The sequence below is a fragment of the Mastomys coucha genome, unplaced genomic scaffold (assembly GCF_008632895.1).
Source record: "Mastomys coucha isolate ucsf_1 unplaced genomic scaffold, UCSF_Mcou_1 pScaffold20, whole genome shotgun sequence".
Taxonomy (NCBI): Eukaryota; Metazoa; Chordata; class Mammalia; order Rodentia; family Muridae; genus Mastomys; species Mastomys coucha.
Genome location: NW_022196903.1, coordinates 136,217,092 through 136,242,642, shown reverse-complemented (window position 1 = coordinate 136,242,642; position 25,551 = coordinate 136,217,092). Strand labels below are relative to the sequence as shown.

The 25,551-nt window shown below is 40.0% G+C and overlaps 2 protein-coding genes and 1 pseudogene across 4 annotated transcripts in view; 1 reads left to right on the top strand and 2 right to left on the bottom strand.

Annotated features, from left to right (window-relative positions):
- The first annotated feature begins 978 nt into the window (after nt 1-978).
- The window catches only part of LOC116099756 (solute carrier organic anion transporter family member 1A5), an 87,072-nt gene continuing 62,499 nt past the window's right edge, over nt 979-25,551 (top strand). For 2 of the 3 annotated variants that reach the window (XM_031383795.1, XM_031383793.1), the window contains exon 1: nt 979-1,081. The gene's annotated coding sequence lies outside the window, so the exon portion shown is untranslated. The remainder of the gene's footprint in view (nt 1,082-25,551) is intronic. The other variant, XM_031383794.1, reaches the window with a different exon arrangement.
- Nucleotides 9,875-10,725, bottom strand: LOC116100035 (annotated as a pseudogene).
- Nucleotides 17,730-23,330, bottom strand: Iapp (islet amyloid polypeptide). Its single transcript, XM_031383796.1, has 3 exons — nt 23,249-23,330; nt 22,852-22,946; nt 17,730-18,243 (listed from the first exon to the last, which is right to left on the bottom strand). The coding sequence occupies exons 2-3, from the start codon at nt 22,932-22,934 to the stop codon at nt 18,045-18,047; spliced, it is 282 nt and encodes a 93-aa protein (XP_031239656.1). The 5' UTR covers nt 22,935-22,946; nt 23,249-23,330; the 3' UTR covers nt 17,730-18,044.

Sequence of the window (25,551 nt, the reverse complement as noted above, 5' to 3'; positions counted from 1 at the left end):
CCTCCCCTTCCCCCTCTCCCCCTCTCCTGCTCTTCCTTTCCTTCTTTCTTTCCTTGATTCGTGTGTGTGTGTGTGTGTGTGTGTCCCTGTTTGTGTGTGTGTGTGTGTGTGTGTGCATGTGCATGTGCTTTTGCCTCCAGCAGTAAGTTTCTATTTCTCTAAAATATAGCCTTTTTCCTTCATAGTTAGTGAGTCTGTCCTTACTGGCCACCCCACAAAGAACAGAGAAGATTGGGAGACCCACTCTTATCCCAGATGATCAATAATTCCAGAGACAGAAACATTATCTCTAATAGAAAAGGGATGCATAGACATTTTTAGAGCAACGGGCAAGAGAGAGAAGGTCACACACGGGCAAGAGAGAGAAGGTCACACACGAAGTAGGACATCCTAATCCCTTAAGCCCCAAACTCCTTAAAGTTGGTATCGCCCCGCCCCTGCCCCACACAAACACACTCTGGGGACCTCCCTTTCTATACAAACGCAGTAATGATGTCTGTTAACTCTTTAACTGATGGAAACATAGAAGCCACCTGGTGGGGATATCACGAACGACTACTTACACTTTTCTGATGGATCGATCATCCCAGGCCCTCTGTGGACATCTAAATTCATGACGTACAATTATAAATGTACACGAAGCTTGTTAAGGGCTTCTTAATGAGAAGAGAGAAAAAAAATCTGAGGGCCAGTTTCAGGAAGTAACGTTTGAGGGAGCTTTCTGTGGTCTTTTGATGAGATGTTTCAATTGGAGCCAAGGCCACTGAGGAGTTAACTGCTTGAAACCAAAAAAATCAGGAGGGAGAGGTCTCAGGCTCCAAGTGCCTAATCTTGGAGTCTGTTTTCAAGATTATAACCTGTTTTATGCAACCCTCAGAACCAAAGGAACCTTAACAAAAGATTAGAAGTTATATAAACAAAGATCTCTTTATTCACCCGCCTGCTTTCCCAAGGGACAGGAAGCTTCTGCCTACACTCTGCAGTGTCTCTCCTGCCAGTGTCTTAGTACTTTACTTATGACAGCATCAGTGAGCTTATAGACCAGAAGTACCTGTCAATGGGATTGGTCAGGAGTGCTCAGGTAAACTTCGCTCATTTTCTCTGGTGGTTGTGGGTGCAATCCAGCAACTTTTCGCTTGGGATAACAAGAAGCAGATTTAATTATAAATGATAAATTTAAGATTCTTTCAGTTTTCTAATATTGGCTCTTTAAATTTTTTTTTTATAACAACAGCAACTAGATTTAGTACTGGATTTATTCTGTGCGATGGCAAAAAATGATTGTTTAATCTTACACAAAGTTTGGTGTGCCTGGAGTTTTTAAGTGTGTAGCTACAAGTGGTTTCGTGAATTAGAGTCTAACTGGGTCTCAGGAGTGTCATTGGCTTTTTGCTTTGTCAGTGGCCTGGAAGCCCTCCCTTTCTTTGTTGAGTTCCTCTGTATCAGCCTTTGTAACTCCCAGAGCCTTGCATTCTCTATAGGTTCTTTCTTTTTTCTTTTTCTTTTTTCATTTTTTAGATTTATTTATTTTATGTATATGAGTACACTGTAGCTGTCTTTACACACACCAGAAGAGGGCATCAGATTACATTATGGATGGTTGTGAGCCACAATGTGGTTGCTGGGAATTGAACTCAGGACCTCTGAAACAGGTGTCAGTGCTCTTAACTGCTGAGCCATCTCTCCAGCCCTCTCTTATAGGTTCTTATCTCCCACCTTTCAAGTCCCAGTGGAGAGCCATCACCATCCATACTGTCCACACACTGCTGAGAGTCACACACACACACACACACACACACATTTCATAGGCATTCATGCTAAAATGAAAAAGGAAAACATTGCTTAAAAACAAACAGTAACACACAGTCAATTGTGGCTTATCTTCATATTTTTTTCTGTATTCACTAAGAACGCACAAAAATGTTTGTCATTGCATGTAACCATAGACATGGATCCTCATTTTATTCATGACTTTAAGACCATCTGATATTCAGGGTTTGTTGCTATCTTAATTTAAAGTTGAAATATGGAAAACTTTTCATGTCAGCATGCATATGTAAATCCTGCTTGGTCTGTAGGTGACAGCTGGTGGGTCCCCCAAAGTGAAATCACACAGGCCTGGTGTTCTGCTATTCACAGAACCACCATCCCAAACTCTGACACTGGGTATTGGGCAACTCTTCATTTCCTTCATTTTCTGCCTAAAACCAGGGTGTATATTGTTTTGGATTTATTTTCTCAGCACCTAACGGCCCCTGTAAAAACCCACCTTAGTTATTTTTCTTTTATAGGAGTTATATTTTCCCTCACATTAGAGTCACAAACTGCTTTCCCCATGTTTCATATACTTCCCCATGCCATCATTTTCCCTCTATTTGTGGTGTTTTTAGCCTGGAATTATCAGATTATTATGAAGTAGATCCACACTTTCCCACTTGCTTTTTATCTGTTTGGTTTATGCTGCTTTTGTGCCTCTTTAAAAATATCTTTTAAAGATTTTTTTCCCTCAGATTAATATTTCCCTAACGCTCTTGCAACTTTAAATTTTCTTTTTTAAAATCTGCCAGTCTTTTGCCTTTTGACATTTGAGCCTAACACTGGCCATGGCCATTTCTCTTCTATTTTTGCCAGAGAGGTTTTAGAGATATGATCAAAACCATTTACTAATGGCTTCAATGTTCCTTTTGAGCTATTCTTACACATTACACCATTGTCCTGGTTCTCTTTGGCTTCAACTTTGTGCCAGCAGCCTGCGCATCCCTGTTTGTGCTCAAAGCATACTGTTTTAACTGGATCGGCACCATGATTTTGGATCTCATGTGGCCGTGCCTACTATCTTTCTAAAAATGTTTTTATATATTCATAGGCAAGTCTGACATGCTTATTCTTTGACTTGAACTTTTTTTTGCCTTTTAAAGTTGCTTCAGCTTATTTTTAAGAATTATATTTATTTACTCATTTATCTATCTGTGTGGGTCTGTGTGAGTGTATATGTGAGCACATGTACCACATGTATGTATGCCAAAAGAATTAGTTCTTTCTTCCCTGTGTAGGTCCCCAGGGATGGGACTCAGGCTGTCTGTGAGTGTGTTTACCAGCCGAGCCATCTTGTCAGACCTAAACTGTGTGCTTTACAAGTATATATAATTTTGCTTTTTACACACACGCATGCACACACACACACACACACTCGTGCACACACACATACATGTATGCACACACACATGCACACACACGTGCACGCTCGCACACTCCCCCCCACACTCGTGCACACACACACATGTACGCACACACACATTCACGCACACACACACACGCACACACACGAGCACGCTTGCACACCCCCCCACACACTCGTGCACACACACACGCACACCCCCCACACACACTCGTGCACACACACACACGCACACACACGCGCACGCTCGCACCCCCCCCACACACACACTCGTGCACACTTTCTGTTTGTTACCTAATCCTGTTGTTGTGGGACTGGCTTACTTCTCTCCTGCTTGCTGCAGAGCTTAGTTCGGTTTCTACAATGTTGGTTTATCTTCTTCCATCCCAAACACGGGATGAGTAGAAGGATTTGTTATTCCATGTGCTCAATCCTTTCATCCATTGACTACCAGGGGCTTAATAAAAGATTATTTCTAAGTTCTAGTAACATGTAAATATTGAGGTTGTTAAATAAGGAGCATAGCCAGGCTAGAAACCTCAAGGCCAACTCCACAAGGAGTTGCTTCCTTCGTCGTTGGAACTTCACGTCCCAGAGGTCTCACTACCTCCCAGACGACAGCATCGCCAGCTGAGCCTGTGGTCAACATTTTCATCCACCACAGCAACTCGGGGATGTTATGACACGTTTCCTCCATGTTCATCCACCACAGCAATGGGGGGATGCTATGGCACGTTCCCTCCGTGGTCTGAAGCTCAGCTTGCAGAGCTGGCCAGAACCCTGCTCAGGGATCACTTGCTCTAATCGCTGCCCTGAAGTGAAGTCACAATTCAGGATTTTGCTCCGACACTTCACCAAGCTGACCTGAAAGAGGAGGGCATGCTCTTGTAGACACACTCACGTGGTTGATCTGCTCCAGAAGTTCCTAAGGATCCTGTTCCTGGGCTTTTGAATCACTCCCTTGTCTGTGGGTGCAACACTGCACCCCACTTCCAGTAACTCCTGGCTCAGCTCTTCTCTGTGACAACCACCATTGCATCCTGGCTGTGTTAGACTTACTAACTAAGGTATTGATTGAGGCAGAAACAAAGTCTCTATCTCAGCAGACATAAGAGAGAGTTTAGTGTGGAGCCAAATGTGAGTGACTATGGCTCACAAACACAGACGTAGGCTACCCAGAAGTCCATGCTCCAGTGTGAAAACAGTTTATAGTAGCAGAACAATATCAAGTCATTTGTCAAATACATCAGTGGGAACATTAGGTAGGGGGATTAAAGCAAAGTGAGGAGACCTCTGCTGCAGGCCTGGATGTTTTCTGGCAGTATTTCTAGTTTTTTGGTTGGCTGTAAAGCTGGTCCTCTGAACATTTCAAATGATTTATCCAATGGACACAAAGCTGTCAGTCCAAGCACAGAAGGCATTAAGTAGTTATTAAGAGGAATAGAAATGGCACAAGATAATATGTCTCTGGACCAGCAACCCCACTACAATCACTGACTGACTTTCCAATCAGTTAATTAGGTTTGCTGAAGTTTCTGTCCTTTATGAGAGTCAGGGACTCATTTTTAATTATACTTGTTTTGTATGATGATCTAGTTTTATTATTACCATTATATTTTATGATTTCTCCCTCTTAAAAACAAAACAAAAGAGTCTTTCTAGCCCAAGGTAAGCCTGAATTCACTATGTAGACTAGGCGAGGCTTGAACTTGCAGAAATCCTCCTGTCTCTGCCTCCTGAATGTTGGAAATGCAGGCATGTTCGATAAGCCCTGTTTGCTTGAATTCTTCATAGTTGTGTGTGTGTGTGCGTGCGTGTGTGCGTGCGTGCGTGTGTGTGTGTGTGTGTGTGTAGTACTAATGATATACCAAAAATTGTTGGTGAGTGCTTATTTTCTTCAAGTTTATTAAAAACAATCAAAATCCACAGAGGAATTTGGTATTTGGTCAAGAGGCTCATTCCTTTGTAGATTTCTGAGAAATATGTGAAATATATAGATTTATGAAAGAATTGCCTATGGCACTTCTTTCACTTAGATAATACCAACTCTAACCAAATGATTAGTTTGGTACTGTGTAATGTGGGATGTCCTCGTTCCCTAATAAGTCAAGGAAAGGTATATTTACCTTTGACAATATTTATTTATTTTTTAAATCTCTAAGTTTCTGGGATGCTTCAACATAGATTTAATACAGATTGAAAAACAACTTTTGGAGAATTTTGTACATTGGTTGGTTTGAAATTTCCTTAATAATTCAACAGTGCTTAATAAAATTAGAGAGCTTATCATTCTCTGAGCAGGAGTAATCAATCTTTTATTGATTTATTTTTCATTATTTTGTACCAATAATGTGTTTATTTTGTCATAAGTTACAAAACCACACTGGAAAAGCAATTTACATTCCCAAAATCCGTATTTTGGGAGCTATATAAAACCAGCATTTTATTTTATTTAGTTAGTTTTTTAATTTGTTTTTTAAATTTATTCACTTTATATCCTGCTCGCTGCCCCACTCCTAGTCACGCCCCCCTGCAATACTTCCCCCATCTCCCCTCTCCCCCTCAGAGGAGGTGAGAGCCCTCCTGGGTATTCCCCCTACTCTGGCACCTCAAGTTTCTGCAAGGACAGGTGTTTCCTCTCCACGGAGGCCAGACAAGGCAACCCAGTTAATAGACCATACCCCACATACAGGCAACAGCTGTTGGGATAGCCCCTGCCACTGTTGTTCAGGACCCACCTGAAGGTCAAACTGCACAGCTGCTATGAATGAGCAGGAGGCCTAGGTCCAGCCCATGCATGTTCTTTGGTTGGCGGTTCAGACTCTGAGATCCCCAAGGGTCCATGTTAGTTGGCTCTCTTGCTCTTCCTGTTGGAGTTTTTTATCCCGTTTGGGACTACAATCCTTCCTCCTGTTCTTCCATAAGAGTCCCCAAACTCCATCCATTGTTTAGCTATGGGTGTCTGCATCTGTCTGAGTCAGCTGCTAGGTGGAGCCTCTCAGAGGTCAACATGTTCCTGTTAGTGTGGTTCAGGAGTCTGATGGAGGCAGAGGAGAGGCAGCTGGAAGAGGCAGAGTGACTACTTTGATGAAGGGGAAGGAGAGAATGAATATTTAGTTGAAGTGAGAGGTAAGCCTTTCATCTGCAATGTGAGAAAAGAGATGATGCAAGATGAGATTGGAAAGACAGACAAACAAAAGTCTAAACTATGGGTACATTTTAGACTTGTGTTTTTGTTTAAAGGAAACTGACAATAAATTTCCTTAAACTTATTAGTGCCCATGTTGAAAATGTTGTGGGTTCTAAATCTACACACATCTTAGAGAGATCATAGGGTTCTAGACTATCAGTGGGCTTACAAAGAAAGTGTACTAGAATGTGTTTTATGGGGCTGACAAGATGGATCACTGGAAAATGCATTTTGCTGCCAATCTTGAGGATCTGAGTTCCATCCCTGGCACCTACATGGTGTAAGGAAAGAACTGATTCCTGCGAGTTGTCTTTGATCCTCTTCTTAGCAACATTTCTTAATGAGTGAACAAATGAATGAATGAATGAATGAAGTATGGAAGTCCCCTATGTTTAAAAAATAAGAATTTTTTTTTAGTGAGAGAATTGGGCTGTGTGTTTGCTTCCAGCTCCATGAGACAGTGACAGCTTTCTTTCTCCTGAACTCAAGCCCAGTAAGCATGACTTTACAAAGTTTATTCTTGCCACAGGCTGGCCAGTCTGGGCCTCTCTCAAAGTGTGGGGGAAACAGGGTCCTAGTCAGATCAACAAGATGTTGGAAAAGAAATGACAAAGAGAAACAACACTAAGGAGTGCAGAATCTGAGTGTAATTGTACAAAGTAAAAATCAAACTTATATGGTATACAGAAAACAGGGCTAATAACAGAAGTCATGTAGGCAGGAGACGGCCACATCAAGGTCAGTGAGAACAAGCATCCAGGTGCAAAGCAGAGGAACAGTGGTGTCCTTCTTCCTGGGCTATTTTCTTAGCCCCAAGATAAATTCTCTGGGTCTGTCGGAGGCAAGCAGCTGAAGGTCGAATTCTAGTAGTCCTTGGCTGTAACAGATAATTAGTGATGGGATGAAGCCCTACAACTTCTCTCTGGTCAGTAAAGCAATTCTGCCTCGTGTGGGACTGCTCTGATAATTAGTGCCTAACTGCCATCTCTAACTCTGGAGACACCCTGTCTGGTAAGACAGTTTCTTTGTGAAAATTCCAAGCTAATTACAGCTAGGAAATCAATTAGGATCATTGAAACACTGTGGAAGCCAGAAAATAATGTTTAATCCCAGTTTTAGCTAATGAAATATTTCTTAGGGCATCTTTATGCCTGAATAAAGAAAGCACGCAGATCTTTCCACAGACTTTAGCAGAGATCAATCTGGAACACAACTAAGCTAGGAGATGTCAGAGACTGAATACCCCAGGAGACTGGCTCTCTGTGAAGCATATGCCTCAGGTCCGTGATGATCAGGTTTTCAAGCTTGACATGCAGACACTACTGAAGTGCTGCATGACATATTCTTCCATAAGCACCTTCCTAGAGGATAGAGTTTGGATTCCAGATCTATATGGTGGCTTACAATCATCTGCAACTCCAGTTCTAGGGTATCAATGCTCTCTTCTGGTCTTCATGGACACTATGCACTTGACCCACAGACTTGCATGCAGGAAAAACTCACATAGACATGACATTAAAATAATCAATACATATTGATAGAAGAAGTTCAAAGTCTGTTTGTTTTATGTGCATGGGTGTTTTGCCCACATGCATGTCTGTGTACCATGTATGCAGTGCATGCAGAGGCTAGAATATCCTTTAGGACTGGAGTTACAGATAGTTGGGACTTGTATGTGGCTTCTGGGAATCAAACCTGGGTTTTCTGTAAGGCAGCCAGTGCTCTTAACCAACAAGGCTTATCTCTCTAGTTTGTTCCTCTTTATCCTTTGGGGATCAACAGAAAACAGTAATGCCTCAAAGAGTGAGAACCAGACTTCTCAGGAGGTGGGCTTTATTTAACAGCTCTCATTTAATTGGGGGGCGTGGCAAAGGCTATTTAAACATTTGTGGGGGTGGGTAGAGGCCTTCAGGGTGAGTCTATGCATGAAGAAGAATTTCAGGTACTTGCTGGACATGACTTATAAGAAGAGGGAAAGTTTAATCTGACTACCACTACATGATCTTCTTTGGTGAGGGCACAGGACTACATGCTCTCAGATATGCAGGCCCAAAGTAGGGAGGGAGTGGTCTTCCTAATGCTCTTGAGATGAGATTTCCAGGATTGGACACAACTCAACTTGACTAGACTCCTGCTCCAGACCAGCTCCTCCAGTTTCCATGGTACCCCAGCTCCACATAGTAAGGCTAGTATGAGATTAGATTTCGAATGGGGACTAGAAATGGCCCTATAACATTTGTCAGAGAGAGAAGGCTAAAGCTACCTTTGATATCACGACAGGAGTCCCATTTGTTCAAGGTAGCTGTACCTGCTATCTGTTTCTGTAAATATCACTTCTGGCAAGTGTGGACATCACCCCTGTAGAGTCTATTTGGTATGAATGCCTATATGGCAGAAAAGAATGTGAGATGGTAGACAGGAAAGGGCATGGAAATTTGGAGGCAAGAAGAGTCTTCATCCTCTCACATTCTTCCTGTACCTTTACCACGTTACAAACTATCTTAACTGTAAGCATATTGCAAATGTTTAAGGACAGGCATGGTGACTTGTTCCTGTAAACCCAGCCTTGGGAGGCAAAGGCAAGAGCATGAACGGCTATGAGTTCAAAGTCAGAACAGGCTACAGGCGTGAGATCCTGTCTTGATAAATGCCTTTTATACAAATTTGCATTCTTCCTCCCTTCTTAAAGATTGTACAGAGTGACTTTAAAGTTTGCATATTTATATGTATAAAATAAAACAAAGTGATAATAGCTTGGAAACTGGACATATATATTATTTATATATTTTATTATATTATATATAATATAATGTGTGTGTGTGTGTGTATGTGCTGTGTTGTGTGATCATCGTACACTCCTTGACTTGGAAGATTTCTTTATGTGATCGTAAACTCTATAAAATTCTTAAAACACATTTGGGGCTATGAAAAGCCCAGAGGCAGTCTTTGATCTCAGTGTGGGTGTCTTGTTAGAATGTCCTAGTGACATGGTATTTCTGTTTGTGCCATCCTGGTCTCTAGTCCATAAATCTTAGTGCTAAATGAAGCCAGTTGGTATGGCTATGTAATATTTGAGTTCAGCATGCACTGTAGTGTCAGAAATATATACTTTCATGGATATAGTTGTGACTCTGTTATAATGGCATTTTTCCCTATATTTCCATAACAGCAAAACCTATATGCATGTAAAGAAGGGCTCAGACATTGGACCATTTTCTAGTCAGAACTTTGTTCACTGAAGTCACTGAGACATCTCTGAGTCTGTGGAGACTGCTCAGGTGGCAGTGTAGTTCACCTGGCAAACACGAGGACCTGAGTTTGTTCCTCAGAGTCCATATAAAAGGAGCCAAGTGTGCTGGCATGGCTTTGTCATATCAGTGGTGGGAGATTGGGGCTATGTGAAGCCTTGATTACCTGTGAATTCAGATCAATGAGATACCCTGTGTTTTAGGCATTTTTTTTTTTTAACATTCAAAGCTTTTTTTTATTAACAGTAAGATCAAGGGTTAGTTTTTGTAACCTTGGCTGGCCCATTCAGCCTCTGGCACACTCGAACTTCTGGCCCTTGGAATGAATGTAGGGTTTGGTGTGGCTGTGTGGGGGTTCCTGGGGCCTTGCCAAAATGTCAGTACACTTCTTGGCCCTTCCTAGAACCAGACAAGAGCACAGTGCCTCCGCTCTTGGGAGACTCCAGGGCCAGCTCGTCAAAGATGAGGATCTTACCCCCAGCCTTGAGGCCCAGTTGCTCACCCTCAGTGCACACAACTTCATCTGTGACCGTCCCCACACCCACAGTAGTTTTGTTCTTTCAGCCAGTAAGCTTGATCTTTCGGATCATTCAGGACAGGGACAGAGGTGACCGGTTAGTGAGGCTCCTAAATAACCTTTTAGCACAACCTGACTGAAGGTGGAGTTGGTCCGTCTGGCCAGAAACCTGAGCAGCTTGACTAGCAGCTACAAGTACTCCTCTTGGATGTCCTGACTCTTGGGCTCCTTGCACCAAACCTTTTGGTCCTTGTGGTGGAGAATGATGGTGCCTCCTACTTGGTCAGGTCCAGAAAGACCTGTTTGTTTGTTTTTAGTGACGGGTGGTTACTAATATATTCCTAGATGCCACTAGAAAGAAAAAGTGTATGGGTGATTATAAAAAAGAGGAAAAAGCTCTAAAGCTTTCCTGAGGCTAGCCTCCATCCACATAAAAAAAGCTCAGGGTAACCAGAATGATGAGGACAAATTTTTAAGTAAGTCAACTTTATATCCTGTTATCTTTCTATCTTACAGATAGAAAAATAATTTACTTCAGGTTACTGGTCACAGTGAGCAGGCTCTTTGTTGGAGGTAACAGTGTATTATCCATCTTGGATGATCTGGCCCCTGCAGCTGAATATACCTGAAGGGCAACCTGTACTAGAGATAAGGGCCATCTCAGACTTTAAGGAGGCACCACACACTGCTTCAAAGCAACCACCCTGAGCAGTTGTTGGACTGCAGCATGTGCTCACAGTCTCTGCACCCAGATATGTTCTGGATCCTTAGGCCTACAGCATTTAACAAATGTACTTACTAGAAGCTCCCAAACATCTTGACCCACAAGTTTTCTGCCTTTCTTACTGTCTGCTTAAGAGATAATCATGGTTTTTTTCCTTTGAGTTTTTTACATTGGATTTCATTGATGAATTTCCATATATTGAACCATCGCGGCATCCCTGGGATGAAGCCTACTTGATCATGGTGGATGATTGTTTTGATGTGTTCTTGGATTTGCAAGAATTTTATTGAGTATTTTTGCATCAATATTCATAAAGGAAATTGGTCTGTAGTTTTCTTTGTTGGGTCTTTTTTGTGGTTTAGGTATCAGTGTAACTGGCTTCATAGAATGAATTGGGTAGTGTTCTTTCTGTTTCTATTTTATGGAATAGTTTGAGGAGTATTGGTATTAGATCTTCTTTCAAGTTCTGATAGAATTCTGCACTTAAACCATCTGGCCCTGGCTGTTTTTTTGGTTGTGAGACTTTTAATGACTGCATCTATTTCCTTGGGGGTTATGGGGCTGTTTAGATGGTTTATCTGATCCTGATTTAACTTCAGTACCTCATATCTGTCTAGAAAATCATCCATTTCATCTAGGTTTTCCAGTTTTGTTGAATATAGGCTTTTGTAGTGGGATCTGATTATTTTTTGAATTTCTTCAGTTTCTGTTTTTATGTCTCCTTTTTCATTCCTGATTTTGTTAATTTGGATACTGTCTCTATTCCCAAGGGTCTGTCTATCTTGTTGATTTTCTCAAAGAAACAGTTCCTGGTTTTGTTGATTCTTTGTATAGTTTTTTTTTTTGTTGTTGTTTGTTTGTTTCTACTTGGTTGATTCCAACCCTGAGTTTGATTATTTCCTGCCTTCTACTCCTCTTGGGTGTATTTGCCTCATTTTCTTCTAGAGCTTTCTGATGAGCTATTAAGCTGCTAGTGTATGATGTCTCCAATTTCTTTATGGAGGCACTCAGAGCTATGAGTTTTCATCTTAGCACTGCTTTCATTGTGTCCCATAAGTTTGGGTATGTTGTGCCTTTATTTTCATTGAATTCTAAAATGTCTTTAATTTCTTTCATTATTTCTTCCCTGACCAAGTTATCATTGAGTAGATGTTCAGCTTCCACATGTATGTGTGCTTTCTGTTATTTTTGTTGCCATTGAAGACCAACCTTAGTCCGTGATGGTCTGATAGAATACATGGGATTAATTCAACGTTCTTGTATCTGTTGAGGTTTGTTTTGTGTCCAAATGTATGGTCGATTTTTGAGAATGTATCATGAAGTGCTGAGAAAAAGGTATATTGTTTTGTTTTAGGGGTAAATGTTCTGTAGATATCTATTAAATCCATTTAGTTCTTAACTTTTTTTTTAGTTTCACTGTGTCTCTGTTTAATTTCTGTTTCCATGATCTGTCCATTGGTGAGAGTGGGGTATTGAAATCATCTACTACTATTGTGTGAGGTTGAATGTGTGTTTTGAGCTTTAGTAGCATTTCTTTTACAAATGTGGGTGACCTTTCATTTGGGGCATAGAGGTTCAGAATTGAGAGTTCATCCTGGTGGATTTTTCCTTTGATAAATATATAGTGACTTTCCCCATTTTTTTTTTAAAATAACTTTTGGCTGAAAGTCTATTTTGTTGGGAATTAGGATGGCTACTCCAACTTTTTTCTTGGGATAATGGGGAGTAGAGCTGCAACTAGGGTGTGGGCTGTGTGGTATCAGATCCTGCACAGGGGTTCTATTCCCAGCCTGCATTGGTGGGGATCAGAAGGTACCCAGGTCTCTAGCTTGGGGAATCTGCTTCCTCAGGCTGCAGGGGTCCTGGTATGCAGGGTCTCAGGGCAGGGTTTAAAGTCTCACCTGTGAAGCTGGATGTGTCTTAATACCTGGGGAGTTGAGCTGCAACTGGGGTGTGCTGCATGGGATTGGGTCCAGCACCAGGTCTCACTGCTCCCAGCCGGCACTGATTATTATTATTTTCAAAGTCTTATTAGTATTTGACTCTTTAACATCTTAATACAAAATCTGATTTTCATTTTAACACTCAGGAATCTGGATATACTTAAGTAGAATCTTGCTTGTACATAATAAACTCAATATCAAATAAAACTGTAGACCCTGACTGTATTTTTCATACCTAAAGGGCTGGCCTGGATTCATAGCTGGTTCAATTTTCTGTGGTAATTCTTTAGGGACTATTCTGGAAAGGCATAGGGAATTCTAGGCACAGCTGAAGACTTCAACCCTGCCTGAGGAAGCCTCAGAGAAATGAATTAGCTTTCTGTCTTTTTCCTGTCCAGTTCTGACAGACCATTGGCTCCCAATCTCCAAGGTTAGCATTTCAGATCTTCAAATTCAAAGTGGAAGAGAGGATTTGAATCTGAGTCATGCCTCTTAATGTGACAGAAAATGGTTGTGAATGTGTGTAGAGCCCAGAACCTGTTCACAGGCACTGGGAAGTGGCCAGGACTCCTTGATGTCTGTCTCTGGTACTTCCTTCTTGGTCTTTCACAGAGCTGCTGGAACCTTCCCCCATCATTTATCCTCTACATCATACCTATCCATTCCCTTAGGGCTTTGGTCTTAGCTGGCTGCTAACCAACTTCAATTGCTTCTTGGTAAGAATTTTCCTCTGTAAGAGATTTTTGTTGTTGTTGTTGAGTTAGAGACTCCTGAATTTTAAATCCCTTCTATGTAGAGAAATTAATCCTTACCCCTCCAAGCAAATCCCTTAGTTTCATTTTGTGTTGAAACAGCTCTTTCCGGAGACATTAGGCTGGATTTGAACAATGCCCCTGCTTCAGCTTCCCAAGCACTGTGGTAATAGGTGTGAATCATCTTGTCTAGCACAGAATGAATTTTATAAACTGCCCAGTTATAGGAGTCATCATATGTTTTCTGCCGTATGTAGAATCAAGATCAATCAATCTATCTATCTATCTATCTATCTATCTATCTATCTATCTATCTATCTATCTATCTGCCTACCTACATATCCCTGTAAAGGGAAATACACACACACAAACGCATACACTGGATTTAATTTCCTTTTTAATAATTTCTGCTTATGGAATTAATTTAAAATAAGTTTAATTTGTTAACAGCTTGTTATGCATGTGGTGTTATAGTTTCAATAATCAACTTAATGAAATTCAGAATGACCTGGGAGATAAACTTCTGTATGCTGTGGGAGATTATATTGATTACATTAATTGAAGTGGGAAGACCTAACCCAAATTCCTTGGATAGTGTGCTAGTTAAGTTTTTATATCAATTTGACACAAACTAGAGTCATCTGAAAGAATGAAATCTTAATTGAGAAAATGCCTTCATAAGATCAAGCTATAGGGCATTTTCTTAATTAGTAAGGTATGGGAGAGGACCCAGCCCATTGTAGGTGATGCCACTCCTGGGCAGGTGATCCAAGGTTCTGTAAGGAAGCAGGCTGAGCAAACCATGATAAACAAACTGATATACAGCAGTCCCCATGGCCTCTGCATCAGCTCCTGCTTATTGGTTCCTACCTTGATTTCCTTCAGCGATGGATAGTGATGTGGAAGAGTAACTGAAACAAACTCCTTCTTCCCCAAGTTGGTTTTGGTCATGATTTTACCACAGCACTAGAATCCTTGACTAAGGTGGGATGTTAGACCAGAGCTGAGCATAAGCTTCATTGTTCTCTGCCTCCTTCCAGCTGCTTTCTTCTAGCAGAATGATGCCCCCACCATGATGGACCGACTGTACCCTGGAAGTGTAACCAAAATAAGCACATTCTCCCTCAAGTGTCTTATGTCAGGGTACTTTACCACAGTAAGAAGTAACAGAGGCATGGGGTAAAATTTCCACCAACTTAAGTTCTATCCATTAAGGACTTTGGATCTTTCTTCTTCTCTTCTAATCTGCTTCTAAGAGGATTTTCAGTCCTTAGGGATCCTAGCCTTTGTTCTAGAGAACAGCAGGACATTCTCACAGGGAAGACAGTGGACTTGCAGAGCCTAAGTCTTATGTGGCTGTGTCAGTTTTGTAATTCTAGATGTGGTTGTACAGTACAGACGTTTTTGTGTCCCTTGGCTCTCGGAGCAGGAAGCGATCTGGTGGCATATACGCTATCAGCATGCGGGTGGATGATTGCTGAGCTATTTCTCTTTGTTTACCTCTGAGGCTTTCTCTAACTTTTCTTTTTTAATGTCTGATTAGGTTGCTGACATTTATTATATTTCCTTTTCCCACTTTTCAAGTTCTGCCTTTTAACAACAGAAGTACGCTCTGTAATATCAAGTCACCTACCCCTGGCTGAGGTCCAGTCATCATGGCTAAATTAGCCATGGCTAATTAGACACAAGAGGGCATGTCAGGTGCTTTACGTCAGCCCTACTCTTTAATAAAGCTATGCAAGGAAGGCATCACCATCTTTGTTTTATAAAGAGGATGAAAAAGCTACATTCTTTTAAAACTTCATTGTACTATACAAAATTATTGTTATCTCAAAGGTCCATTGCATTTGCTCATTCACAGATGACAGCGATTCCACCTATATGCACCGAACACCTGTTTTGTTAAAATAAACCACTTAAATAGTATGAGGAAGATAGATAGTTCCCACATAACTCTGACCTCAGGAAGCTTACAGGACAGACAGGCAGACAACAACTGAATGTAGTGACCAAAATATGTTAGAAACTATGAGTTTCTCCAAGGTAGTTTGAGGTTATTATCATCATGATAATATCAAATACAAAAGTAAGTTACATACAATATTGTCAGTGACTGAAGGAGTGTTTGAGCAAACTGGTGTCAGAAGAGTAATGTGGATATCTCAGAGTTCAGAGGAAGATGAGTGGACCAAGAGAAGCTCCACATACAGAGTATGTACCATTTGCAGAGAACTGAGCACATTCCAGAGGTGGAAGAAGCTGTTGTGAGTGATGAGAATATGTAGCTAGGGGTGAAGGTGTGCTGTGTGAGTTATGAAATGGACAGAAGTCAGATGCCCAATGCCCAGATACCCAGGAGTAGCTGGGAAGAACATGTGACCTGAGATCCCATAGGAAAGTCCTTTAGGAACTGACTAGCTGGACTTACTCATCAAAGTTCCCAAACACAGAAACAACAGTCTCAACAGGAAGATGAATACAAGTGCCATAGACACTTGGCACACAAACATGAAGACCTGAGTGTGAATCCTCAGGACTCTTGTAGAGATGGACAGTAGCTTCTGTAATCCCAGAATTCCTACAGTGAGATGGGCAGAGGAGGAGGAGAATCCCTGGAAGCCTGGCATCTTCAGCTAGGGGACCAGCAAACAAAAAGAGCCTCACACACGGCAGATGATAGAGATTGACACCCAGCATTGTACTCTGACACCCACGCATGTGCTTCAGCACATATGTGTCCCCCCAGCCCCACACATGTTCACCAAACATCATCACACATGTGTGTAGACACACACTGGATAATAATGTGATAGCATTCAAATCTTTGAAAGTTTGGAAGAAAAAAATTGTACACTATGAACAATCTTTCAAAGTTAGAAGTATTTAAGTTAGATGTCCTGTTTTTCAAACTTTTTTTCTCATTTGGGTTCTGAAAATATGAGATTAAAAAACAAAAACCCTTTTGTAGTGTTTGGGGCAAAGACCATTGTTCTCAATGCCAAGTTTGTTTGTCAACTTAGGAGTCAACTCAAAAAGAGACTTTTCAGGCACTGCTCCACATAGCAGAAGCTACGATGCACAATAGAAGGGGGAGACAAGTATTTCTGCTTGTGTGTAAAATAGATAAATTTCCTGGGTCATAGAGTCTGGGTGGCAGGCTTTGGACCTACTGTTTTTAATTACATGATCTTGTATGAGTAGGCTCATTGACATCATTCCAGCACTGTACCAATATCAAAGGGTTTTATAGGACAGATAATGACACAGATAATGAAAATATAAATGTATGTGGATATTATACTCATATGTTCTAGTTTAATATGTAGATGTATATGAACACAGGTGCCCATAGAGGCCATAAGGGGCTGTCCTAAACTCTTGGAGTTGGGTTACAAGTGGTTGTGAATTACCCTATATCATGCTGGGAATTAAACTTGAGTCCTCTGTATGAGCAGCAACTCAGAACTGCTGAGCCATCTCTCTAGCCATGGTTCTCTCTTTCTTTCTACTCTCTTCTCATTTTTTTTAAATGTTCATGATTTAGTTTATATATTTATGCATTTGTGATGCACAGGCAGGCAGATTTTTGAGTTGGAGGCCAGCCTGGTCTACATAATGAGTTCAAAGACAGTCAGGGCTCCATAGTAAGACCCCAGTTTGAAAAAATGGTATGCTAGTATTATAGACATTTGTGTGCATTATTGTTATTTCCAATGGTTCCAATTTACAGTCATGTAGATTACAACACTGATTTACACACCATTCTTCCATTCTTCCATGACTAAGCCAAGAGAATAAGTTGATATACAGGTTTGTTTTCCACAAATCTTGGTCTCTTAGTTGAAGGCATGCACAGTAGAAGACAGGATCCTTTTGAAATATGCTGGAAACAAACATGTTTGAGTTTTGCTGAAAGCTTCCTCAGCAGAATAAACATGTCATTAGAGCTCTATGCAGAAAAAAACCCCAAAACCCTTCATGGACACAAATAACTTTTATCCTTTAAAACAGCCTCTTACAACAAACCAACAAAAATTAGAATTACAATAGTTTAATTAGATAAGAACAAGATTTTGCTAATTTATTTTGAAATACCATCTGAGCAGGTATTTAGAATGCCTTTTTCCCCAATGTCTAGAATCAGAAATTTACTATTAGCTGTTAACGACTTGTCAAGTTTCATGATCCCATGGTCTCCTTTATTGTTAAACTTGAGTCATAGAGTTACAAAATAAAAACAGAAATTTTAAGTGTTTCTAAAATACAAATGTATAGCAAGAACATGTTGTGATTAGAGACATTGTCTTCACCCTGACCTTGATCAACACCCAGTTTAAAGCAATTCTTAGTATGAGAATTTACACACACAGTCAGCAAGCACAGGCACATTGTACATTCTCACTGGGGGAAAAGGAAAACGCACAGTTAAATTATTCAGGAAATCACCAGCATTTACACATAAAGTAATAAGAGATACAGAAGTACATTGATTTTAAAGGAGTAAGAAATCCAAGGATTCCCTCTTTGGATCCTCCGCCACATTCCGCTTGCCATATGTATTCGATCCCACATTGGTTGGTGGGAGGACTGGACCAAGGTTGTTGCTGGAACGAACCAAAAAGTTTGCCAGGCGTTGTGTGGCACACGTGGCTGTGTTGCACTTCCGTTTGTCCATTTGATGGTTGGTACCACTGAACAAAAAAGAAAAAAGAACCAGGTTGAGAGGCAGCCATGTCACCTTCAACATTGTACTTAGTCAAAGACAGGGAGAATTTTTATAGCAGTCCCTCAGTGGTTTGGTTTGCAAACATCTGTGTTACAGACTTTTCTGACAGCTGGAACATGCTGTCAGAACAACTTTTGACCACAAAAATCACACAATATCCTTCACTGGGATCAGCATTGCAGTTCACAGTACAAGGAGTGGCTCTTCGGATACTTGGCACTCATTCTTATAATAATAAACTCTTTGTCTTATCGTCTTCCAAGTCTTGTTGGTGGACTTATTTTCTGTTATTTAAAAGGGGATGGATGATTTATATCTAGGTTGGAATATGTGGAGATTCAAAAATTGGACTCCTTCCTTTTTTTTTTTTTTTTTGACAAAAAAAAGTAAACAGTATTTTTGGTAGGTTTCTTGAGTTTAGTCAATTAAAATTTCGGTGCAAAGATGCCATAAGGGAACTCTGCAGTGTGCAATACTGAAGACCTTGTGCAAAGTGAGATAGCTCAGGTACAGGAAGATACATACTGAGTGAACACATGAGGCATCGCTCACAGTCACATTTGTGGATAAAGAGGAAGTGATGTTCACCATGGAATGCGCATGGGCGGATAGCTGGTTACTAACCAATAGGCAGCAAAGTGAAGATGTTCCGAAGATTGCTGGTCAGCAGTTGGCCCGCAGTAAAAAAGATATGCATGCTTAAACATTTATTGTGAGAGCAGATCTCACATTGAATGCTCTTATTACAATAAACAGTATAGAAACATTACAAGAGACAGGCAATGTTAGGTAATTGAAAGGTTATCTAAAAGTTACTATAGAGTCTATGGTATAGAGTCATGGGAAGAATGAATTAATCACTGTTGGCAGCACTCTGCTCCGTGGGAGTCTTTGGCATGAATATGTAGACTTCTGCTTTCCAATAACTTCACTGTAGGGTTAGGCTAACTGTGACAGCCAAAGCCTCTCTATGTGAAGGGTTTAGAAGTCATCACATTTTTTTTTTTTTTTAGCTCCCAAACAACTAAATAAGAGTAGTAGCATAACTCAGAAATTATAACCACGTGTAGTGGCTATCCCTGACTGTCAACAATTTAAAGTTTATTTGATTTTTTTCTTATTTATTTATGCATTTACTTATGTTTGAGTCTAGTTACATAGCATAGGCTGGCCTTGATCTTTCCGTGCAACCCAGAGTAGCTTCAAACTTGTGATTATCCCACTTCTCCTAAGTGTTGGGCTTACAATATGTACAATTCCATCCAGATGCGGACCTCTGTTTGAGGCATTTATTTATCTCCACTCTACTTTCTTGGAAAAGCTCATGTCTCTGTTGGTCATCTTTCTGCTAGTACAAGAACACCTGAGATAAATCAAAATAAAGACAGGAAGACCTTTGGGCTTGGGGTTCTGGAGGGTTCAGCTGAGGATCATTTGGCCATTATTGTGGATATTTTGGATGCACATCACAGTAGGGAGTTGTGAGATGAAGGAAACCAGCAATTGCTGGTACCCAGTAAACAAATAAAATAGAGGAAATGGAAGAAACTGTGCTCCCCAAACGTCCCTCGAAGGCCAGTGACTCAAAACCCCCACTCTGCTCTCTCTGTCCTGAAGTTTCTACAAGTACCATGGGTTAAGGGCCAAACCATTAAGACTTGGAGCTTTGAAAGATATTTCAGAAATAAAAACTTTGCCAATGTACTTTCAAAATGGAATTATAAGTAGATATAAAATAGTAACACTCTACTGTGTTTATTAGGAAGTGTATTCATTTTCAGATCCATAAAAATTGAAATACTGTTGAGGTTTGGATACATGTACAGAGGAAAGTAATAGTTATGAGGTTAACTATTCCTTACCCACGACCAAGTAGCTATCACACCACTGGGGAGTAACTGCAGTAGCTATCTCCCTGTGAGGACTTCATGGAGAAGTTTTGACTCATTATTGCCTCTATGTAGAGGTGTCCTAAGTCTAAATGTTTTATATGAAAGATTTAAATTACTTTTCTTTCTCACTCCTGTACTTCCAGTTACAGAAAGCTCTTCAAGAGCATCAAGTGACCAATTACAGAAAGCTCTTCAAGAGCATCAAGTGGTTCTTTGTTTAGTATAAATACAAAATAAAGAAGTAGGCAGTAGCCAGAAGAAGCCCACTGTGGGACACAAAGGTTTGCTTTAATTTGCTCACTTTTGAAGTAAGTTCCCACTTCTAAATCTCAGGCCACATCACCTTCCTGCTTTCCCTCTGTAGTTCAGGGATTAAAAATGTGTGCCGTCATACTTGGGGGATCTATATTTTTGGTCTGTATCCATGTCAATAATATTGTATAGTCTTTGAAACTGTAGTATACAAGAGCACCATATTAAAAGAAACTATTTAATGCTTTAAAGAGTTTTGGCAATGCTTCCAAATACCAGATATTAAATTTTAAATAAAGATGACATTTCCTAAAATGCAGCTAGGATTAGAGGTTGGTCTGTGAACTGGAAAGCTGATGTGTGTGTGTGTGTGTGTGTGTGTGTGTACACACACACACACATATGTATATATATATGATGTCATATATATATATATGATAGATGATAGATATAAGATAGTAGACATCATGAACTATTACTGCAGTGTAATCTCTGTTTGAAGATGCTCTTGGCAGTGATCGGGGCATAGTGTATAGTTCTTTACAGGCAAGTTATGAGAGTGAACTTTGATAACTGAGCAGAGGGAAATAATAGTATCTTAAGTTATTCTAAATAAAACATTGAGTTAATGAAAGGACCACCAGTACTCGTGAAAGATTCATCAAGAACTCTTAAGCTTGTTCATATATGCAAAATTGTTCTGCCCCAGGGGAGCTTTCACCTAAAGATGATGAGAGCATGCACACGACTATTCAAAGTAATCATTAGATAGCTGGGAAAGGGGGAACTAGCTAGTGCAAGACATGATAACCCCACTTTAGGCATTTTTCTTAATGACTTGCCTACATTAACATTCATATGTAGAGGTGTGCAGACATTCCTGGGAGCTCCCAGTAATCTGAGTACATATGAGTGTGTGTATATCCCCCATCACCAAAAAAGTCAGTGATGTAAAGACATGCATTGAGACATATTAAGGATTTGTGTTAGCATGTACAAGATAAATGATTATAGGAAAGCACAAACATGATCTGTCAGACAGTAATGCTGTGACTTATTCTATTTTGGAGTAAGAGCACCCACAGACACACTTGCTAGAGGTACTGAGTAAACCTCTCTATGTACCAGAAGAATGATACAAGTTCCTAGCAGACACATCAGTTAACTGTTCAATTTCCCATAATCATTCAATTACTCTGCTCATCAGAAATTTCATATTGCTTTTACAGTTATTTTTAATCATAAAAAAACAATTGAAAATTACAGTCAGTTCTGAGATCACCCAGTGAAACCCGGTAAGTCTTGAGATAACAAAAATCATTTTCTGATAATTCCTGGTATTAGTCATAAAAATGCTGTAGAAATGTCTGAACATTGACACAGACATTCACCCAAGAACAAATACACAAGAGAAAAATGAAAAGATGATGACGATAATTCTAATGAGAGACTAAAATTACATTATTTTTCAAAAGTAAATTTAATTCTTTGAGGTATCAGTGAGTGGATAAGCTTGTCTTTTAAGAATATATGGAGCAAAACTGATTTAGGCACAAATTCTCATTACATTATTTAAATGAGATTCATAGATTTATTCTCAGGAATCTTTTAAATAGATGGAAAATTATAGTTTTAAGTGGCTTCTATCTGAAGGTTATAATTACTATTATTCTGCAAGCTATCTTAAACTACCTTAGATTTCTTCAAACTACCATTTAGTTTTCTTTGTTTACCTTTGATATTTCCAACAAACCTTCCTCAGAAATTATGATTATATGAATGTACACTCTACACATTAAAAACATTTCAGGTATCACTAATTTACATTCACAGAGGCTCAGAAGTCATCTTCTTATGTAGAACAACAACTTTTTATAATTCTGTAAAGTCACAGTATGGAATGACTTTAAAACTAATTCTGAAATTTAACTTCTTAAAACCATCTACTTGCTTCCTATTTTTATAACACCAGTTTTCAGAAGATGTACAAATTTGGATATTTACAGACCACCCCCCCCCGGAAGAGGGAAAAGGACCAGTAAATATCCACCAGAGTTCCAACTGATATAAAAACAACTTTTTGTTTGTTGGAATTCCTTCAGTTTCTTTCAGTACTGCTTTCAGTCAGTGTGAATGTCTGTGTCCCGGTTGCCATGTTATCACACTCTGCCCCTGTGTGTTCTAAAACATTTTCAGGCAAACGTCTCTAACCATGCCTATCTATTGAGCATCCTATGAATCAATCCTTAGTGGCTGACCTTGTCCTTAGAGGACACAGGGTTATGAAACCTTTCAGCTTTACGTACTTCTCATTGCCAGGATTTGCTTGGAAATTGAATGCCACAGAATAGGGTGCTCATTGCATAGCAGCACGGAATTCTGATTTCCCCACACTTTTCAAAAGAAGTAGAAATTTTCAGGTCACCAACCTTCCGACAGGTGTAGCTCTCAGGTGGCTTAGTGCCACAGAGAGGATGAGGAGGACCGCTGGCAGCCTGGAGATGCACATCATTTCTGAAGATCCCTGAAAAGAGAAAACACTGACATCAAGCTGCCTCCGTCAGTTCTGGTTGATGCAAATGGAAACTTGAACCATGGAAGAAAATGTAAAATGTATTTTACAAAGATCTCTGGTTATTATTATTATTATTTTTACTGATATTTACCACCTTTGAAGTAGTTCCAAATGTTCAATTTTCTTTGTAAAACAACCTGAGAATTTCTATTATAGTACACTATTCTTTTACTCTTTTTCCTGAAATGCATGCATTTCAGATTGTTTTCTTTTACTAAGTAATATCTTCCTAGGCACGGGGTATCCTTTACCTTTCAGTGGTCAGAAGCAGCAATATCAGAAAAAGCGTTGGCAGCTGGAAGCTTCAGGAACTACAGCCTGTCTGCAGGCACGGCTTGGTAATTAGCAAGCTGGCTCTTATATATAATCCCTCAACTTGCTTAGCTCTGTCACCAGAGAGACTCAGTCATTAATGTCCATCCTGTAGAGGGAAAGTGTTTCATTGGCAGCTGGAGCAGGTGGGCCATCAACACATTAGCCCTTGGGTAAATATTAGCAGACCACACACTGACAGCCTTTGTGTGGCTGATGGTGCATCAGGGCCGTAGGCGTTTAGAGTTCCCATTTTTTTGTGAAATACAAGTGAATTTTTGAGCAATTAAGTCTGACAGTAAGGAAGTGACTTTTAAAAGATAGTAATTAGGAATAACAATAAAGTGCTTTTATTTGCAAAGAGAATGCTAGGGAAATGGAGAAGTTAAAGCCAAGAGCAAATGATCCACTTTCTTAGTGTCATGGACACTCAGAAATATTTTATCATACCACAGTAAGAACTGTTTTTTAAAAAGTACATAAAAGGGAAAACTAACTGGACTTGGACTAAAAAAAAAAAAACCTACAGGGAATTTGGAGGGAGTGTATGAAATGTGGAGCGTTCTGGGAGTAGTTGGAGGGAAGAAGGGGCTGCATTTGTTCAAAGCACATTTGTATCCATGTATGAAAACCTCAAGCAGTATAGAAACAATATATATTTTAAAAGAAAAAAACCGCCATTTATGATGAAGTGCAGAACACCAAATCTTTATGTCTAAAGATTTATTTATCAGGAATTCAATAGACACCTCATTGTACATAGGTACATATGGTTTACTCATTATTGATTGATTGGTTGATTAGTTGATTGATTAATTGATTGATTGATGTGTGTGTGTGTGTGTGTGTGTGTATGTTTAAGTGTGTTTTAAATACCTTCATGTAGTGGCCTGAGGACAATCTCAGGAGTCAGCCTTAGAAGGACTAACTTCTAGTCATTGATAAAAAATCTATCATTGACCTGGAACTCCACAGTTAAGCTACAATGAAGGCATTGCAAGGGGGCCTGAGGGTTCTCCCTGCTTCAGCTTCTTTAGTTCAGGGGTTAGATGCACACATTATCACTCTACATAGTTTACATAGATCCTAAATGCAGGTTCTTGTGTGACTCAAGCTCTTTACTGACTGAGTTGTCTCCTCAGCCCCTGACACCTTACTCAAATGGAGTTTGTCCCACAACAGCTTTCTAAGAGAAAGGCCACAGGAAAATCCCGGATCTTCTGTTTCTAATCATATTCTTATTCCATTTAAAACATCCCATATTGTTTTGACATGCAGCCTCATGTTGCCCAGTCTGGTATTATTCCATATGTAGTGGAGGATGATCTTGAACTCCTAATCTTGCCTCCTCTCCAAAGAGCTTGTATTGCAGGTGCTACTCCTGGCTTTTAGTCTAAGTTCACTCTTCTAAAAGTGTATGCTTATGTATGATAGGTAGCATATACTTTTTTATTTTTACTTTTGAAGGTATTATATGTCAGCTATCATCACTTAACCAGCCATACCACTTTAACCACTGGTATGTCTATAAAGAAAAGTGGTGTCCTTATAGAGAGAAGTAGTTCCTGATTATACTGTGTGAATTTTATAAAACTCTGTAGAAACCCTTTTGATCTTTTCTTTATTCTTAGCCTGTAGAATTTCATCTGATGTGTTTTGGGCTATATTTTTCATCAGCATTTTTTTTTAGTAGTTACACCTCTAGGACTTTCTTTCTTTCTTTCTTTCTTTCTTTCTTTCTTTCTTTCTTTCTTTTTTTATTAGATGTTTTCTTATTTACAATATCTCCTTTCCCAGGTTCCCCTCAAAAAAATAAAAAAAGAAGGAAAGAAAAATAAAATAAGATAAAAAACTAAAATAAAAAAACTAAAACAATCCCTGGTTCCCTTCCCCCTCCCCCTGCTCACCATCCCACCCCCTCCTGCTTACGGGGCCCTGGCATTCCCCTACACTGGAACATAGAACCTTCATAGGACCAAGGTCCTCTTCTCCCATTGATGACCGGCTTGGCCATCCTCTGCTATTGGCCATCCTCTGCTATATGCATGCTGCTGGAGCCATGAGTTCCCCCCCATGTGTACTCGTTGGTTGGAGTTTTAGTCCCTGGGAGCTCTGAGGGCACTAGTTAGTTCATATTGTTGTTCACCCTAAGGGGCTTCAAACCCTTCCGCTCCTAGGTTCTTTCTCTAACTCCTTCATTGGGGACCCTGTACTCAGTTCAATGGATGGCTGTGAGCCTCTA

Bases quoted from the DNA above. Each gene is read 5' to 3' on its own strand.
- Iapp (XM_031383796.1), bottom strand. From the start codon at position 22,934: ATGATGTGCATCTCCAGGCTGCCAGCGGTCCTCCTCATCCTCTCTGTG. The intron at 18,244-22,851 runs GTTGGTGACCTG...TTTTTTGTTCAG, and splicing joins AGAGCTACACCTGTCGGAAG to TGGTACCAACCATCAAATGG.